The following is an 18,056-nucleotide window of genomic DNA, read 5'->3' on the forward strand; positions in this document are numbered from 1 at the left end:
ATACATCATGCCATGATCCGGGTAACGGATCATGACAATAATAATGTTCCTGCTTTAAAAATGCTGGATTTTACAGGTTGTGTGAAAGGGGTCATAGCTGTTAATATGACCCCTTAGCTGTTAATATATAAAAATGTAGAACCAAACATATTTACCTATAGACAGATAAGGCCCTTTCACACAGCCTGTAAAAGCCTACATTTTTATATATTAACAGCTAACACGGTTAATGCTTTCCAGGCTGGCGAAGGTTAACAATGCTGTGCTAACGACGCCATTGAAGCTAACTTAGCAACCAGACCGCACAGAGCTATGCTAAAAACATTAGCTCTCCACCTACGCCAGCCAGCCCTCATCAACACCCGTGCTCACCTGCGTTCCAGCGATCGGCAGAAGGACGAAGGACTTCACCCGATGCGTTTGGCGGCCCGGAGACGTAGGAAGTCAAGGTGAGGTCGGCGGCTAGCGCAGCTAGCGCAGCTAGCGCTCCAACAAAGTCCTCCTGGTTGTGTTGCTGTAGTCCGCTGCTAATACAGCGATCCCACCTACAACTGTCTTCTTTGCAGCCTTCATTGTTCATTAAACAAATTGCAAAAGATGTCCAGAATACTGTGGAATTATGAAATGAAAACAGAGCTTTTTGTATAGGATTCTACGGGGTACCATAACTTCCGTTACTCTGACTTCGTCACGCGCATACGTCATCATACCGCGACGTTTCAGCCGGATATTTCCCGGGAAATTTTAAATGTCACTTTATAAGTTAACCCGGCCGTATTGGCATGTGTTGCAATGTTAAGATTTCATCATTGATATATAAACTATCAGACTGCGTGGTCGCTAGTAGTGGCTTTCAGTAGGCCTTTAAGGCTTTGTGAAAATGGTTACGGTTTCAAACACGCGTGCTGAACAGGACCTGCACAGGTTGGGGAAATGCTGAAAATGACCGCAAACGAGGCAGCTTTCCATTCCTTTTATTCATCAAAGCCTCAACATACACTTTTCACATTTCGCCTCCACGACGTCCGAATAGTCTTATCATCTAATCAATACGTATTTGTAATAATGAAGTGTTTCTCTCATGCTACAATGTCATTTAATGCATAGTCGGAACCGTTCAGCCCTTTTTTTCTTTGATCAAAAGGTTCACCTGCTGGACGCGCGTTACTCTGATGGGGGGGGGGAATCTGCAAGAACTTACCCCAGCAGGTGTGCAGAAAGAGTGTCTTTGCGCCGAAGAGTCCAGCGCTACAAGTCATGCTGTTTATCGAAATAGGCCGTGTGGGTTTCTTTGGATCCATAGTTTCATACGAGGGTTACTTACGTGTGAAAATAGCGCTTCCTGAGAAAGTTAAGAAACCAAATAAGGCAAGTGAAGGTGGTCTTTGATGAGTGGCTCTCCCAAATCTAATTCTGCGTCGACATTCATTGAAAAACTATTGCACGCTCCCCCTGTGTTCCAAGCTTACCCGTTGGAGAAGACAATTTGTGCTTTGCAGGTCCTTTTTTTTTGTCCAAGTAGAAAACGACAGCAGAGTGATCGTTGAGCAGGAAATGAGCTGTCAACAAATATATTTTGTCGTCATTCAGGGTGGTAAGCAACATGATGGCGTTACTAAAAGTGTTGTGTCCAGCACCAGCAGACTTGTGCTCAACACGTGGGACTAAAACGCCGCTTTCGCACGTCCCACGTGTCAAATTAAAAAAAAAAAAAAAAGAAGTTTTTCTTCACCCTTGCCGCCCGCCTCACTGCGTCTTCTCCCGCGTCCACTTGATCATGGTCTCCGGCGAGCGGTACAGGAAGATGAGCTTGGCGTACATGTCCTCCTCCAAGTCCAGCTCGCCCGTCTCCCGCACCAGGAAGATGTCGGTGCACAGCTTGAGGATGCGGTCCACGTTTGGCAGCTCTTCGAACATGATGGTGTGCGAGATGCCGCTGAAGAACTCTCGCACGAACTTGCCGATGACCAGGACCACCGAGGCGTACAGGCCCATGATGCTGGAGGGGGGCGGGACAGGAAGTCAATTAATTCATGATAATATTACAAACCCCGTTTCCATATGAGTTGGGAAATTGTGTTAGATGTAAATATAAACGGAATACAATGATTTGCAAATCATTGTCAACCCATATTCAGTTGAATATGCTACAAAGACAACATATTTCATGTTCATACTCATAAACAAAGTTTTTTTTGGCAAATAATCATTAACTTTAGAATTTGATGGCAGCAACACGTGACAAAGAAGTTGGGAAAGGTGGCAATAAATACTGATAAAGTTGAGGAATGCTCATCAAACACTTATTTGGAACATCCCACAGGTACATCCATCCATCCATCTTCTTCCGCTTATCCGAGGTCGGGTCGCGGGGGCAGCAGCCTAAGCAGGGAAGCCCAGACTTCCCTCTCCCCAGCCACTTCGTCCAGCTCCTCCCGGGGGATCCCGAGGCGTTCCCAGGCCAGCCGGGAGACATAGTCTTCCCAACGTGTCCTGGGTCTTCCCTGTGGCCTCCCACCGGTCGGACGTGCCCTAAACACCTCCCTAGGGAGGCATTCGGGTGGCATCCTGACCAGATGCCCGAACCACCACATCTGGCTCCTCTCCATGTGGAGGAGCAGCGGCTTTACTTTGAGCTCCCCCCGCATGGCAGAGCTTCTCACCCTATCTCTAAGGGAGAGCCCCGCCACCCGGCGGAGGAAACTCATTTCGGCCGCTTGTACCCGTGATCTTGTCCTTTCGGTCATAACCCAAAGCTCATGACCATAGGTGAGGATGGGAACGTAGATCGACCGGTAAATTGAGAGCTTTGCCTTCCGGCTCAGCTCCTTCTTCACCACAACGGATCGATACAGCGTCCGCATTACTGAAGACGCCGCACCGATCCGCCTGTCGATCTCACGATCCACTCTTCCCTCACTCGTGAACAAGACTCCGAGGTACTTGAACTCCTCCACTTGGGGCAGGGTCTCCTCCGCAACCCGGAGATGGCACTCCACCCTTTACCGGGCGAGAACCATGGACTCGGACTTGGAGGTGCTGATTCTCATCCCAGTTGCTTCACACTCAGCTGCGAACCGATCCAGCGAGAGCTGAAGATCCTGGCCAGATGAAGCCATCAGGACCACATCATCTGCAAAAAGCAGAGACCTAATCCTGCAGCCACCAAACCAGATCCCCTCAACGCCTTGACTGCGCCTAGAAATTCTGTCCATAAAAGTTCAGAACAGAATGGGTGACAAAGGGCAGCCTTGGCGGAGTCCAACCCTCACTGGAAACGTGTCCGACTTACTGCCGGCAATGCGGACCAAACTCTGACACTGATCATACAGGGAGCGGACCGCCACAATCAGACAGTCCGATACCCCATACTCTCTGAGCACTCTCCACAAGATTTCCCGAGGGACACGGTCAAATGCCTTCTCCAAGTCCACAAAACACATGTAGACTGGTTGGGCAAACTCCCATGCACCCTCAAGGACCCTGCCGAGAGTATAGAGCTGGTCCACAGTTCCACGACCAGGACGAAAACCACACTGTTCCTCCTGAATCCGAGGTTCGACTATCCGGCGTAGCCTCCTCTCCAGTACACCCGAATAGACCTTACCGGGAAGGCTGAGGAGTGTGATCCCACCATAGTTAGAACACACCCTCCGGTTCCCCTTCTTAAAGAGAGGAACCACCACCCCGGTCTGCCAATCCAGAGGTACCGCCCCCGATGTCCACGCGATGCTGCAGAGTCCCACATCCCACAGGTGTGCAGGCTAATTGGGAACAGGTGGGTGCCATGATTGGGTATAAAAACAGCTTCCCAAAAAATGCTCAGTCTTTCACAAGAAAGGGTGGGGCGAGGTACACCCCTTTGTCCACAACTGCGTGAGCAAATAGTCAAACAGTTTAAGAACAACGTTTCTCAAAGTGCAATTGCAAGAAATTTAGGGATTTCAACATCTACGGTCCATAATATCATCAAAAGGTTCAGAGTATCTGGAGAAATCACTCCACATAAGCGCCATGGCAGGAAACCAACATTGAATGACCGTGACCTTCCATCCCTCAGACGGCACTGTATCAACAACCGACATCAATCTCTAAAGGATATCACCACATGGGCTCAGGAACACTTCAGGAAACCACTGTCACTAGGGATGTCCGATAAATGCGTTAAAATGTAATATCGGAAATTATCAGTATCGTTTTTTTTATTATCTGTATCGTTTTTTTTGTTGTTTTAAAAAAAAAATTTTTTATTAAATCAACATAAAAAACACAAGATACACTTACAATTAGTGCACCAACCCACAAAACCTCCCTCCCCCCATTTCGTTCTGTTATCAATATTCTGGTTCCTACATTATATATCAATATATATCAATACAGTCTGCAAGGGATACAGTCCGTAAGCACACATGATTGTGCGTGCTGCTGCTCCACTAATAGTACTAACCTTTAACAGTTAATTTTACTCATTTTCATTAATTACTAGTTTCTATGCAACTGTTTTTATATTGTTTTACTTTCTTTTTTATTCAAGACAATGTTTTTAATTTAGTTATCTTATTTTTTTTTTTAAAAATACCTTATCTTCACCATACATGGTTGTCCAAATTAGGCATAATAATGTGTTAATTCCACGACTGCATATATCAGTTGATATCGGTATCGGTTGATATCGGTATCGGTAATTAAAGAGTTGGACAATATCGGAATATCGGATATCGGCAAAAAGCCATTATCGGACATCCCTAACTGTCACTAAAAACAGTTTGTCGCTACATCTGTAAGTGCAAGTTAAAGCTCTACTATGCAAAGCGAAAGCCATTTATCAACAACACCCAGAAACGCCGCCGGCTTCTCTGGGCCCGAGATCATCTAAGATGGACTCATGCAAAGTGGAAAAGTGTTCTGTGGTCTGACAAGTCCACATTTCAAATTGTTTTTGGAAATATTCGACATCGTGTCATCCGGACCAAAGAGGAAAAGAACCATCCAGACTGTTATCGACGCAAAGTTCAAAAGCCAGCATCTGTGATGGTATGGGGGTGTATTAGTGCCCAAGACATGGGTAACTTACACATCTGTGAAGGCACCATTAATGCTGAAAGGTACATACAGGTTTTGGAACAACATATGCTGCCATCTAAGCGCCGTCTTTCTCATGGACGCCCCTGCTTATTTCAGCAAGACAATGCCAAGCCACATTCAGCATGTGTTACAACAACGTGGCTTTGTAAAAAGAAGAGTGCGGGTACTTTCCTGGCCCGCCTGCAGTCCAGACCTGTCTCCCATTGAAAATGTGTGGTGCATTATGAAGCCTAAAATAGCACAAGGGAGACCCCCGGACTGTTGAACAACTTAAGCTGTACATCAAGCAAGAATGGGAAAGAATTCCACCTGAGAAGCTTCAAAAATGTGTCTCCTCAGTTCCCAAACCTTTACTGAGTGTTGTTAAAAGGAAAGGCCATGTAACACAGTGGTGAACATGCCCTTTCCCAACTACTTTGGCACGTGTTGCAGCCATGAAATTCTAAGTTCAGTATTATTTGCAAAAAAAAAAACAAGTTTATGAGTTTGAACATCAAATATGTTGTCTTTGTAGTGCATTCAACTGAATATGGGGTGAAAAGGATTTGCAAATCATTGTATTCCGTTTATATTTACATCTAACACAATTTCCCAACTCGTATGGAAATGGGGTTTGTAGGATGTGGGAATCTTTGGGCATACACCTTCATGAATGTAGTTTTTTTCTGCTGCGTTTTCAAGTTTACAGAGCTCTGCATGCTCGTTAAAATGTCGATTTTAGGATGAAAGTCCTGCATGTTACACTTGTTGTATTGTTTACAATCAACTCAACTGCGCTATTAATGCTGACTGAGCAGTTTGCAACATTGCTTTTGTTGCTGCTGTGTATACTTTTTTCATAAATGACCACGTGGTCAAAGACAGCTACATTTTTCCTTTCCACTTTCTCACGCACCTAAAATCATTATGAAAAGTCAAAAAGTTGTAGATGTAGAATAAGTTTCCCCATTTTTGTCTCCAAAACTGAAGTGCTGGCTGTCCAGAGTCGGGACCCGGGGTGGACCGCTCGCCTGTGCAGCGGTTGGGGACGTCTCTGCGCTGCTGACCTGTCTCCGCTCGGGATGGTCTCCTGCTGGCCCCACTATGGACTGGACTCTCACTATTATGTTAGATCCACTATGGACTGGACTCTCACTATTATGTTAGATCCACTATGGACTGGACTCTCACTATTATGTTAGATCCACTATGGACTGGACTCTCACTATTATGTTGGATCCACTATGGACTGGACTCTCACTATTATGTTAGATCCACTATGGACTGGACTCTCACACTATTATGCTAGATCCACTATGGACTGGACTCTCACACTATTATGTTAGATCCACTATGGACTGGATTCTCACTATTATGTTAGATCCACTATGGACTGGACTCTCACTATTATGTTAGATCCACTATGGACTGGACTCTCACTATTATGTTAGATCCACTATGGACTGGACTCTCACTATTATGTTAGATCCACTATGGACTGGACTCTCACTATTATGTTGGATCCACTATGGACTGGACTCTCACTATTATGTTAGATCCACTATGGACTGGACTCTCACACTATTATGCTAGATCCACTATGGACTGGACTCTCACACTATTATGTTAGATCCACTATGGACTGGACTCTCACTATTATGTTAGATCCACTATGGACTGGACTCTCACTATTATGTTAGATCCACTATGGACTGGACTCTCACTATTATGTTAGATCCACTATGGACTGGACTCTCACTATTATGTTAGATCCACTATGGACTGGACTCTCACTATTATGTTAGATCCACTATGGACTGGACTCTCACTATTATGTTAGATCCACTATGGACTGGACTCTCACTATTATGTTGGATCCACTATGGACTGGACTCTCACTATTATGTTAGATCCACTATGGACTGGACTCTCACACTATTATGCTAGATCCACTATGGACTGGACTCTCACACTATTATGTTAGATCCACTATGGACTGGACTCTCAATATTATGTTAGATCCACTATGGACTGGACTCTCACTATTATGTTAGATCCACTATGGACTGGACTCTAACACTATTATGTTAGATCCACTATGGACTGGACTCTCACTATTATGTTAGATCCACTATGGACTGTACTCTCACTATTATGTAAGATCCACTATGGACTGGACTCTATTATGTTAGATCCACTATGGACTGAACTCTCACACTATTATGTTAGATCCACTATGGACTGGACTCTCACACTATTGTTAGATCCACTATGGACTGGACTCTCACACTATTGTTAGATCCACTATGGACTGGACTCTCACACTATTATGTTAGATCCACTATGGACTGGACTCTCAATATTATGTTAGATCCACTATGGACTGGACTCTCACTATTATGTTAGATCCACTATGGACTGGACTCTCACTATTATGTTAGATCCACTACGGACTGGACTCTCACTATTATGTTAGATCCACTATGGACTGGACTCTCACTATTATGTTAGATCCACTATGGACTGGACTCTCACTATTATGTTAGATCCACTATGGACTGGACTCTCGCTATTATGTTAGATCCACTATGGACTGGACTCTCACACTATTATGTTAGATCCACTATGGACTGGACTCTCACTATTATGTTAGATCCACTATGGACTGGACTCTCACTATTATGTTAGATCCACTATGGACTGGACTCTCACTATTATGTTAGATCCACTATGGACTGGACTCTCACACTATTATGTTAGATCCACTATGGACTGGACTCTCACTATTATGTTATGTCCACTATGGACTGGACTCTCACTATTATATTAGATCCACTATGGACTGGACTCTCACACTATTATGTTAGATCCACTATGGACTGGACTTTCACAATATTATGTTACATCCACTATGGACTGGACTCTCACTATTATGTTAGATCCACTATGGACTGGACTTTCACAATATTATGTTAGATCCACTATGGACTGGACTCTCACTATTATGTTAGATCCACTATGGACTGGACTTTCACAATATTATGCTAGACCCACTCGACGTCCATTGCATCCGGTCTCCCCTAGAGGAGGGGGGGAGTCACCCACATCTGCGGTCCTCTCCAAGGTTTCTCATAGTCATTCATTGACGTCCCACTGGGTTGTGAGTTTTTCCTTGCCCTTATGTGGGCTCTGAACAGAGGATGTCGTTTTGGCTTGTGCAGCCCTTTGAGACACTTGTGATTTAGGGCTATATAAACAAACATTGATTGATTGAAAATTAGTGGACCTATAGGAGAGCAGCTCAGTTGATTGGTTTTCAGTGGCGATTGAGCGTGACCAGAAGGAAATTACACCAAAAATCTAATTTCTTGTCAACATGAAGACGTTATCACAAAAAGGTGAAAAATGTCTTCAACTGCGGCGTTGAACTGGCACTTCATTAATAAAACGGAGTTCTGCATTTGAGGAGAATTAAAGCATGACGCAGCCAGATGAGAAACAGCGCTGACCTTCATCAGAACCTGCGAGTGTGACGGAGCATGCGGGGAAAAGTTAATTAGTAGAGCGGTCATACCCGTATCCCGCCAGGAAGCCCAAACTGGGCGGGCTGACTTGGTCGCTGAACACGTACAACTCCAGACAGGCGTCTCTGCTCCGGCTCCTCTTCTCGATGGGACCTCTTTCGGTCTGGTTGACGATCCACCATTCCTGGGGCTGCCGCTGGTCCGTCTGCACTTGCCTCAAGCTCAGGCTGATGTCCAGCATCTTGTCATCTGGTGGACGCACAAACAACTGATGTGATCCGGACTTGCGTGAGGGGGAACTTTGATACATTTTCTACATGAAAGAGGCTAAAAACAATCCAATGTATGCCAGTTTTTATCACGTCATCACTACATTGAAATACTAATACTTATATGTTTATGTATATGTATCTTGACAAACCACAGTATGACTTGCTGGCATCAGAATTCTGCGTACACACTGCAAAAAGTCAGTGTTCAAATATATATTTTTTTAAATACAAAAATGAGGGGTATTTTATTTGAACTAAGCAAAATTATCTGCCAATAGAACAAGAAAATTTGGCTTGTCAAGACTATCTAAAACAAGTACAATTAGTTAACCTCAATGAACCCAATAATACCTTAAAATAAGTATATTGTCACTAATAACAAGTGCACTTTTCTTGGTAGAAAAAAAAAGAGACCTTTTTGCTCAATATGTTGAAAAATATTCTTAAATTAAGTAAATGCTAGTGCAAGCCTGGGCAATTATTTTGACTCGGGGGGGCCACATTTAGAGAAAAAAATGTGTCTGGGGGCCGGTATATCCATACTTGCCAACCCTCCCGTTTTTAGCGGGAGAATCCCGGTATTCAGCGCCTCTCCCGACAACCTCCCGGCAGAGATTTTCTCCCGACAAACTCCCGGTATTCAGCCGGAGCTGGAGGCCACGCCCCCTCCAGCTCAATGCGGACCTGAGACTGCGTGGGGGCAAGATGAAGAAATACGCTTGCAAGTTCCAAAACGAATGGAAACAAGAATTTCAGTTCATCCAGGACAGTTTGAAGGGGAAGGTGTATGTTGCCTGTAAATTTTGTAGAACAGACTTCTCCATTGAACACAGTGGCCGAAATGATATACTCATTAAGAACGGAGAAGTTAAACAGGACAATACTGCCATCTAATGGACAGCCACAGGAACACTGAAATTCAAGTATTTTTTTGTTTTTAAATGTAAATAAAATAAATATATATATATATATATATTTATATATATAGCTAGAATTCACTGAAAGTCAAGTATTTCATACATATACATATATATATATAAATGAAATATATATATATATATATATATATATATATATATATATATATATATATATATATATATATATATATATATATATATATATATATATATATATATATATATATATATATATATATATATATATATGTCTTAATTGGATTATCCAAAAAAATATATATATATATATATGAAACATATATGAAATACTCGAGTTGGTGAATTCTAGTCCCCTACCCCCCACCTCCCGATATTGGAGGTGTCAAGGTTGGCAAGTATGGGTATATCTATTTTTAGGAACACTAATACAAAACCTCACAATAATGTCTGATTGAATGCTAAAAACGTTATGACAGACCGCCTTAAAAAACGTAATGGAATTTAAATTTTTTCCTATGAACGATAAAACACTGAATATTGACAAAATATGAATTTCACACCCCGTTTCGATCGACATATTTTACAATCAAGTGAAACGCAACAAACAGTGAAATATGAACCCACCAACAATCTGATATATCTGATATATCACTAAGCTTTAGAACTTTGTTGTGAAAAGCTCCTTCCGCGTCTGTGGAAACGCTTCCCGCCCACACTGCTTGGTGCCTCGTCTGACCTGCTGTAGATTGCCATAGTAACTAACTAAATGACCATAGTAACTACCGGTAATTAGATTACCATAGTAACTAGTATATTATCCATAAGCGCAGATTCTAACCATTGAAATACTTTGTATAGTTCAAGACTTACTGGTCATTAGAAAACATGACTGCACATCATAATGGCAGCTACACTTTCCATCTTAAAGATCTAAAAAAAATTTTTGGGAATGTCTGACGGGCCAGATTGAAAAGCTTAACGGGCCGCATGTGGACCCCGGGCCTTAATTTGCCCAGGTCTGTGCTAGTGCCATTATCTTGACATGATGATATGCGCTCGGCATCATGATTTTTTTTTACATGCTTGAAATAACAAATTATTACTTTAAAAAAGTAGTTTTATACTTGTGAGTGTTGATGACACAGCTTTGCAACAGTTGATATTCTAGTTTCAAGCATGTTTTACTCAATATAGGTCATAACATCTCAGCAACAAGCTGTAATATCTTACTGAGATCATTTAGGACCAAAACACTTAAAACAAGTAAAACACTCTAACATAAAATCTGCTTAGTGAGAAGAATGATCTTATCAGACAGAAAATAAGCAAATATCACCCTTATTTGAGATATTTCATCTTACTCAGATTTCAGTTTTTGCAGTGCAATCATCTGACTATCAGCAGTGTTAGGAAAAAAATGTCATTACTAGGGATGTCCGATAATGGCTTTTTGCCGATATCCGATATGCCGATATTGTCCAACTCTTTAATTACCGATACCGATATCAACCGATATATACAGTCGTGGAATTAACACATTATGCCTAATTTGGACAACCAGGTATGGTGAAGGCAAGGTACTTTTTAAAAAAATGAATCAAATAAAATAAGATGAATAAATTAAAAAAATGTTCTTGAATAAAAAAAAAGTAAAACAATATAAAAACAGTTACATAGAAACTAGTAATTAATGAAAATTTGTAAAATTAACTGTTAAAGGTTAGTACTATTAGTGGACCAGCAGCACGCACAATCATGTGTGCTTACGGACTGTATCCCTTGCAGACTGTATTGATATATATTGATATATAATGTAGGAAGCAGAATATTAATAACAGAAAGAAACAACCCTTTTGTGTGAATGAGTGTAAATGGGGGAGGGAGGTTTTTTGGGTTGGTGCACTAATTGTAAGTGTATCTCTTGTTTTTTTATGTGGATTTAATACATTTAAAAAAAAACAAAACAACGATACTGATAATAAAAAAACCAGATACCGATAATTTCCGATATTACATTTTAACGCATTTATCGGCCGATAATATCGGCAGACCGATATTATCGGACATCTCTATACTTGATATTTCACGGTAATGTGTTAATAATTTCACACATAAGTCGCTGCTGAGTATAAGTCGCACCCCCGGCCAAACTATGAAAAAAACTGCGACTTATAGTCAGAAAAATACGGTATATTATTTAATCAAACCTAAATTGTATTTGATCCATTTTTTTGTAACAATTTTAACATAATCGGATACATTTGCATATCCTCCTGACGCATCTCCGGTTTAGGATTGATCATTTTACAAGCCCAGCACTTACACTGTGCGTCACTGGGGGACAATGAAAACATAGGGGTGAAATTTGCCATCTTTTTTTTTTTTGCGGTGACTGAGCAGGAAGTGGCACAACCAATGTTCCCTCTAATTTTTCATGTGTGTGAGCAAAGGCAAAAACTCCCTGAGCATTCAGTGGAGCCCATGTGAGCAACATCAGACATGCACATGCACTATATTATATATCAATATATATCAATACAGTCTGCAAGGGATACAGTCCGTAAGCACACATGATTGTGCGTGCTGCTGGTCCACTAATAATACTAACCTTTAACAGTTAATTTTACAAATTTTCATTAATTACTAGTTTCTATGTAACTGTTTTTATATTGTTTTACTTTATTTTTTATTCAAGAAAATGTTTTTAATTTATTTATCTTATTTTATTTGATTCATTTTTTAAAAAAGTACCTTATCTTCACCATACCTGGTTGTCCAAATTAGGCATAATAATGTGTTAATTCCACGACTGTATATATCGGTTGATATCGGCATCGGTAATTAAAGAGATGGACAATATCGGCATATCGGATATCGGCAAAAAGCCATTATCGGACATCCCTAATCAAATATTATTATTGATCTCATTCACGTAAGAGACTAGACGTATAAGATTTCATGGGATTTAGCGATTAGGAGTGACAGATTGTTTGGTAAACGTATAGCATGTTCTATATGTTATAGTTATTTGAATGACTCTTACCATAATATGTTACGTTAACATACCAGGCACGTTCTCAGTTGGTTATTTATGCCTCATATAACGTACACTTATTCAGCCTGTTGTTCACTATTCTTTATTTATTTTAAATTGCCTTTCAAATGTCTATTCTTGGTGTTGGGTTTTATCAAATAAATTTCCCCCAAAAATGCGACTTATACTCCAGTGCGACTTATATATGTTTTTTTCCTTCTTTATTATGCATTTTCGGCCGGTGCGACTTATACTCCGGAGCGACTTATAGTCCGAAAAATGCGGTAAACATTGTTTTAAATTAATATAAAAGTCTGAAAAAATGTGTAATGGAGTGAGAGGGGTATTAAAGTAAAATTCTGCCTAGGGTCCCAATTTAGCTTGGGCTGACTGACTGTATATGAGTCGTCCCTCGTTTGTTTGAAATTACATCCGTTACATTTTTGTCCTCTGGATATTTTTATTTGGGAAAAATCCCCACTTCCGCCAATGCATGACACTTGATCGAGCCTCCATCATTGTGCACGTTGTCGTTAAGTTAGCAAAATAAATTAGAGGGAAACAATGACAGGGGTCCTAATTATTCTTCATTACGGTGACTTGAACTTGTGTTATACGCGTAAACCGTAATAACCCCCCCATTCATTTTACATGATGATGTCACCACATTTTATGAGGGTTTTGGTACAATATCCCTTACTGTACCTTTATAAAGCTGCTCCACAGGACTGGCTTCAGAGTCGCTGGGAGCTCTGATGTAACGAGGGAAGATGTTGGTGAGCGTTCTGCAGGGTGGACAGGAAATAAAGAGAAGCTGTCAAAGTCAGTCGGTGTGGTCTAGATCTGTAGCCCACGCCGCAGGTTGTCACACTCACACGTGCGAGTTACTCTTGGTTCCGTTGAGAAGCAGTATCAGCTTCTTCTTGGTCGCCTCATCCAGATTGGTCATGCGCTTGCCCGAAGCGGTCTCGGCCTTGGCGCCTAGAGTGAGGTTTCTGTTTGAAAAATATGAATATAAAAAAAACCCTTACCTTATCCTATTATTGTAAGACTTTATTAGCATGTTTTGACCAGTATTCAAAACTCAAAACCAGTGAAGTTGGCACATTGTGTAATTTCTAAATAAAATCAGAATACAATGATTTGCAAATCATTTTCAACTTATATTCAATTGAATAGACTGCAAAGACAAGATATTTACCAGTAATGTTCGAACTGAGAAACTTGTTTTTTTTTGCAAATAATCATTAACTTAGAATTTAATGGCAGCCACACATTGCAAAAAAGTTGGCACAGGGGCATGTTCACCACTGTGTTACATGGCCTTTCCTTTTGACAACACTTTGAGAACTGAGGAGACCAATTTTTGAAGCTTTTCAGGTGGAATTATTTCCCATTCTTGCTTGATGTACAGCTTAAGTGGTTTTAACAGTCCGGGGGTCTCCGTTGTGGTATTTTACGCTTCATATTGCCCCACACATTTTCAATGGGAGACAGGTCTGGACTACAGGCAGGCCAGTTTAGTACCCGCACTCTTTTACTACGAAGCCACGCTGTGGTAACACGTGGCTTGGCATTGTCTTGCTGAAATAAGCAGGGGCGTCCATTAGGGGTGTGGGGAAAAAATCGATTCGAATTCGAATCGCGATTCTCACGTTGTGCGATTCAGAATCGATTCTCATTTTTAAAAAAATCAATTTTTTTATTTTTATTTATTTATTTAAAAAAATATATTTTAATTTTTTTTTTTTTTTTTTTAATGAATTAATCCAACAAAACAATGCACAGCAATACCATAACCCCTAATGGACGCCCCTGCCTCACAGACATAAAAACCTGGATGCAAAAAAACTTTCTAAAACTCAACTGCAACAAATCTGAAATAATTATCATTGGCCCCGACTCCCTCACTCGCTCCACTCAGGACTTTTCATTAAACATCGACGGCTCCCTTGTCACTACCTCCACCCACATCCGCAATCTAGGTGTAATCTTCGACCCTACCCTCTCATTCCTCCCCCACGTAAACCACATCACCAAAACTGCATTCTTCCACCTCAGAAACATTGCCCGTCTCTGGCCCTCCCTCACACCCTCTGCTGCCGAAACCCTCATCCACGCCTTCATCTCATCCCGGCTAGACTATTGCAACAGCATCCTCTACGCCATCACTTCCAAAACCCTCAATAAACTGCAATATGTCCAGAACTCCGCTGCCCGCCTGCTCACCGGAACCCGCTCCAGAGAGCACATCACACCTGTCCTTCATGACCTCCACTGGCTGCCTGTCAAATACAGAATCCCCTTTAAAATACTCCTCACCACCTACAAGGCACTCCATAACCTGGCTCCACCCTACCTCTCTGACCTCCTCCAGCCACACGTCCCGTCCCGTTCCCTCAGGTCTAGTGATGCTGGCCTCCTGGAGGTCCCCAAGACCAGGCGCCGAACCTGGGGCGACAGGGCCTTCTCCGTGGCTGCCCCCTCTCTCCGGAACGCTCTCCCCAGGCACATCAGAGATGCCCCCTCCCTCCCTAACTTCAAAACCACCCTAAAAACTCACCTCTTCACATTAGCCTTTCCAAACTGACCCCGCCCTTGGTGTTTCTTTATTATTTTTTATTTTCTTAGTTTCTTTTCCTAATAAAGTTGTTTTAATGAATGAATAGAGAATCCTTTTGAATCGGGAAAATATCGTTTTTGAATCGAGAATCGCGTTGAATCGAAAAAAAAAATCGGTTTTGAATCGAATCGTGACCCCAAGAATCGATATTGAATCGAATCGTGGGACACGCAAAGATTCCATAATAACATTACTTGGATGGCAACATATGTTGCTCCAAAACCTGTACGTACCTTTCAGCATTAACGGTGCCTTCACAGATGTGTAAGTTACCCATGTCTTGGGCACTAATACACCCCCATACCATCACACATGCTGGCTTTTCAACTTTGTGCCTATAACAATCCGGATGGTTCTTTTCCTCGTTGGTCCGGAGGACACGATGTCCACAGTTTCCAAAAACAACTTGAAATGTGGACTCATCAGACCACAGAACACTTTTCCACTTAGCATCAGTCCATCTTAGATGAGCTTGGGCCCAGCGAAGCCAGCAGCGTTTCTGGGTGTTGTTGATAAATAGCTTTCGCTTTGCATAGTAGTTGTTTTAACTTGCACTTACAGATATAGCGACAAACTGTAGTTACTGACAGTGGTTTTCTGAAGTGTTCCTAAACTCATGTGGTGATATCATTTACACACTGATGTCGTTTTTTGACGCAGTACCGCCTGAGGGATCGAAGGTCCGTAATATCACTTACATGCAGTGATTTCTCCAGATTCTCTAAAACCTTTTGATGATATTAGGGACCGTAGATGGTGCAACAGCTCGTTGAGAAATATTGTTGTTAAACTGTTCGACAATTTGCTCACGCATTTGTTGACCCTCGCCCCATCCTTGTTTGTGAATGACTGAGCATTTCATGGAAGCTTCTTTTATACCCAATCATGGCACCCACCTGTTCCCAATTACCCTGTTCATCTGTGGGATGTTCCAAATAAGTGTTTGATGAGCAATCCTCAACTTTATCAGTCTTTTTTTGTCCCTTGTGCCAGCTTTTTTGAAACATGTTGCAGGCATCAAATTCCAAATGAGCTAATATTTGGAAAAAAAAACAACCCAATGTTTTCCAGTTCGAACGTTAAGTATCTTGTCTTTGCAGTCTATTCCATTGAAGATAGGTTGAAAAGGATTTGCAAATCATTGTATTCTGTTTTTATGTACGATTTACACAACCTGCCAAATTCACTGGTTTTGGGGTTTGTAGAAAAAAAGAACAACTGTCAGCGTACCGTTGCATAGACCAGGACACGGTGATGGGAAAGTCCTCGTCTAAGCCTAACATGTCCATTAGGGCGTTCCTGCTGGGAGGACTGATGGTCCACAACGAGTTGGAGCTGCCCTTAAGCTCGGCGATGATAAGGTCGCCCGCCGTGTAGCTGTCCAGCCACTCCAGTGCCCTCTAGTTGTGAAACAAGTCAGTGGCAGGAAAAAAATGATTAAACCAGGGATGTCCAATATGTGGCCTCGGGGCCATTTTCAGACAAGAGTTAATTTTTACTGGCTGTCTGCACATTCTAGGAATAAACTTCAGTAGCTTTCAACCAATCACCACATGGTGGTGAGTCTGCTCCGATGGTGGGGGAGGATGCCGGACAGAACGGCAGGACCGAACGCATTGTGTCTGGCAGAGTCTCCTGTCAGAGAGAGTTTCAATTCCCATCTCCGGAAGAACGTTGAACGCGTTACGAGGGAGGCGCTGGACATTGAGTCCGAGTGGACCATGTTCCGTGCCTCTATTGTTGAGGCAGCAGATCGGAGCTGTGGCCGTAAGTAAGGTGGTCTGTGCTTGCCAGGGCAGTAATCCCAAAATTCGCTGGTGGACACCTTCGGTAAGGGGTTCTTTTTCGCTCATGGGAGTCCGGAGGCAGCGGACGGGTACAGACAGGCCAAGCGGTGTACGGTTTTAGCAGTTGCAGAGGCATAAACTCCATGGAGAACGACTTCCGGACGACTTTGAAGCGATTCTGGACCACCATCCGCCGCCTCAGGAGGGGGAAGCAGTGCACTGTCAACACAGTGTATAGTGGGGACGGTGTGCTATTGACGTCGTTGTGTATCGCTGGAAGGAATACTTCAAAGACCTCCTCAATCCCACCTACATGTCTTCCAGTGAGGAAGCAGTGCCTGGGGAATTTGTGGTGGGCTCTCCTATTTCCGGGGCCAAGGTAGTTAAGAAGCTCCTCGGTGGCAAGGCCTAGGGGTAGATGAGATTCTCCCGGAGTTCCTTAAGGAAGGTGGGGCTGTCGTGGTTGACAAGACTCTGCAGAATTGCATTGACATCAGGGGCGGTACCTCTGGATTAGCAGACTGGCGTGGTGGTTCCGCTATTTAAAAAGGGGGAACCGTAGGGTGTGTTCCAACTATTGTGGGATCACACTCCTCAGCCTTCCCGGTAAGGTCTATTCAGGTTTTCTGGAAAGGAGGTTATGCCCGATAATTGAACCTCGGATTCAGGAGGAGCAGTGTGATTTTTGTCCTGGTCGTGGAAGTGTAGACCAAAACTATACTCTCGACAGGATCCTTGAGGGAGCATGGGAGTTTGCCAAACAGTCTACATGTGTTTTGTGGACTGGGAGAAGGCATTCGACCGCGTCCCTCGGGATGTCCTGTGGAGAGTGCTCAGAGAGTATGGGGTATCG

The 18,056-nt window shown here is 42.5% G+C and overlaps 1 protein-coding gene across 3 annotated transcripts in view; it reads right to left on the reverse strand.

The window, feature by feature from the left end:
* Positions 1-964: 964 nt before the first annotated feature.
* The window catches only part of LOC133631151 (piezo-type mechanosensitive ion channel component 2), a 258,049-nt gene continuing 240,957 nt past the window's right edge, over positions 965-18,056 (reverse strand). For all 3 annotated transcript variants that reach the window (XM_062023258.1, XM_062023257.1, XM_062023256.1), the window contains 5 exons: positions 16,647-16,816; positions 13,669-13,788; positions 13,499-13,578; positions 8,639-8,837; positions 965-1,999 (listed from right to left, as the gene is read on the reverse strand). In XM_062023258.1, the coding sequence (XP_061879242.1) occupies positions 1,747-1,999; positions 8,639-8,837; positions 13,499-13,578; positions 13,669-13,788; positions 16,647-16,816 (822 nt within the window). In that variant the 3' untranslated portion in view covers positions 965-1,746. The remainder of the gene's footprint in view (positions 2,000-8,638; positions 8,838-13,498; positions 13,579-13,668; positions 13,789-16,646; positions 16,817-18,056) is intronic.

This window comes from Entelurus aequoreus, linkage group LG16 (assembly GCF_033978785.1).
Source record: "Entelurus aequoreus isolate RoL-2023_Sb linkage group LG16, RoL_Eaeq_v1.1, whole genome shotgun sequence".
NCBI classification, from domain to species: Eukaryota; Metazoa; Chordata; class Actinopteri; order Syngnathiformes; family Syngnathidae; genus Entelurus; species Entelurus aequoreus.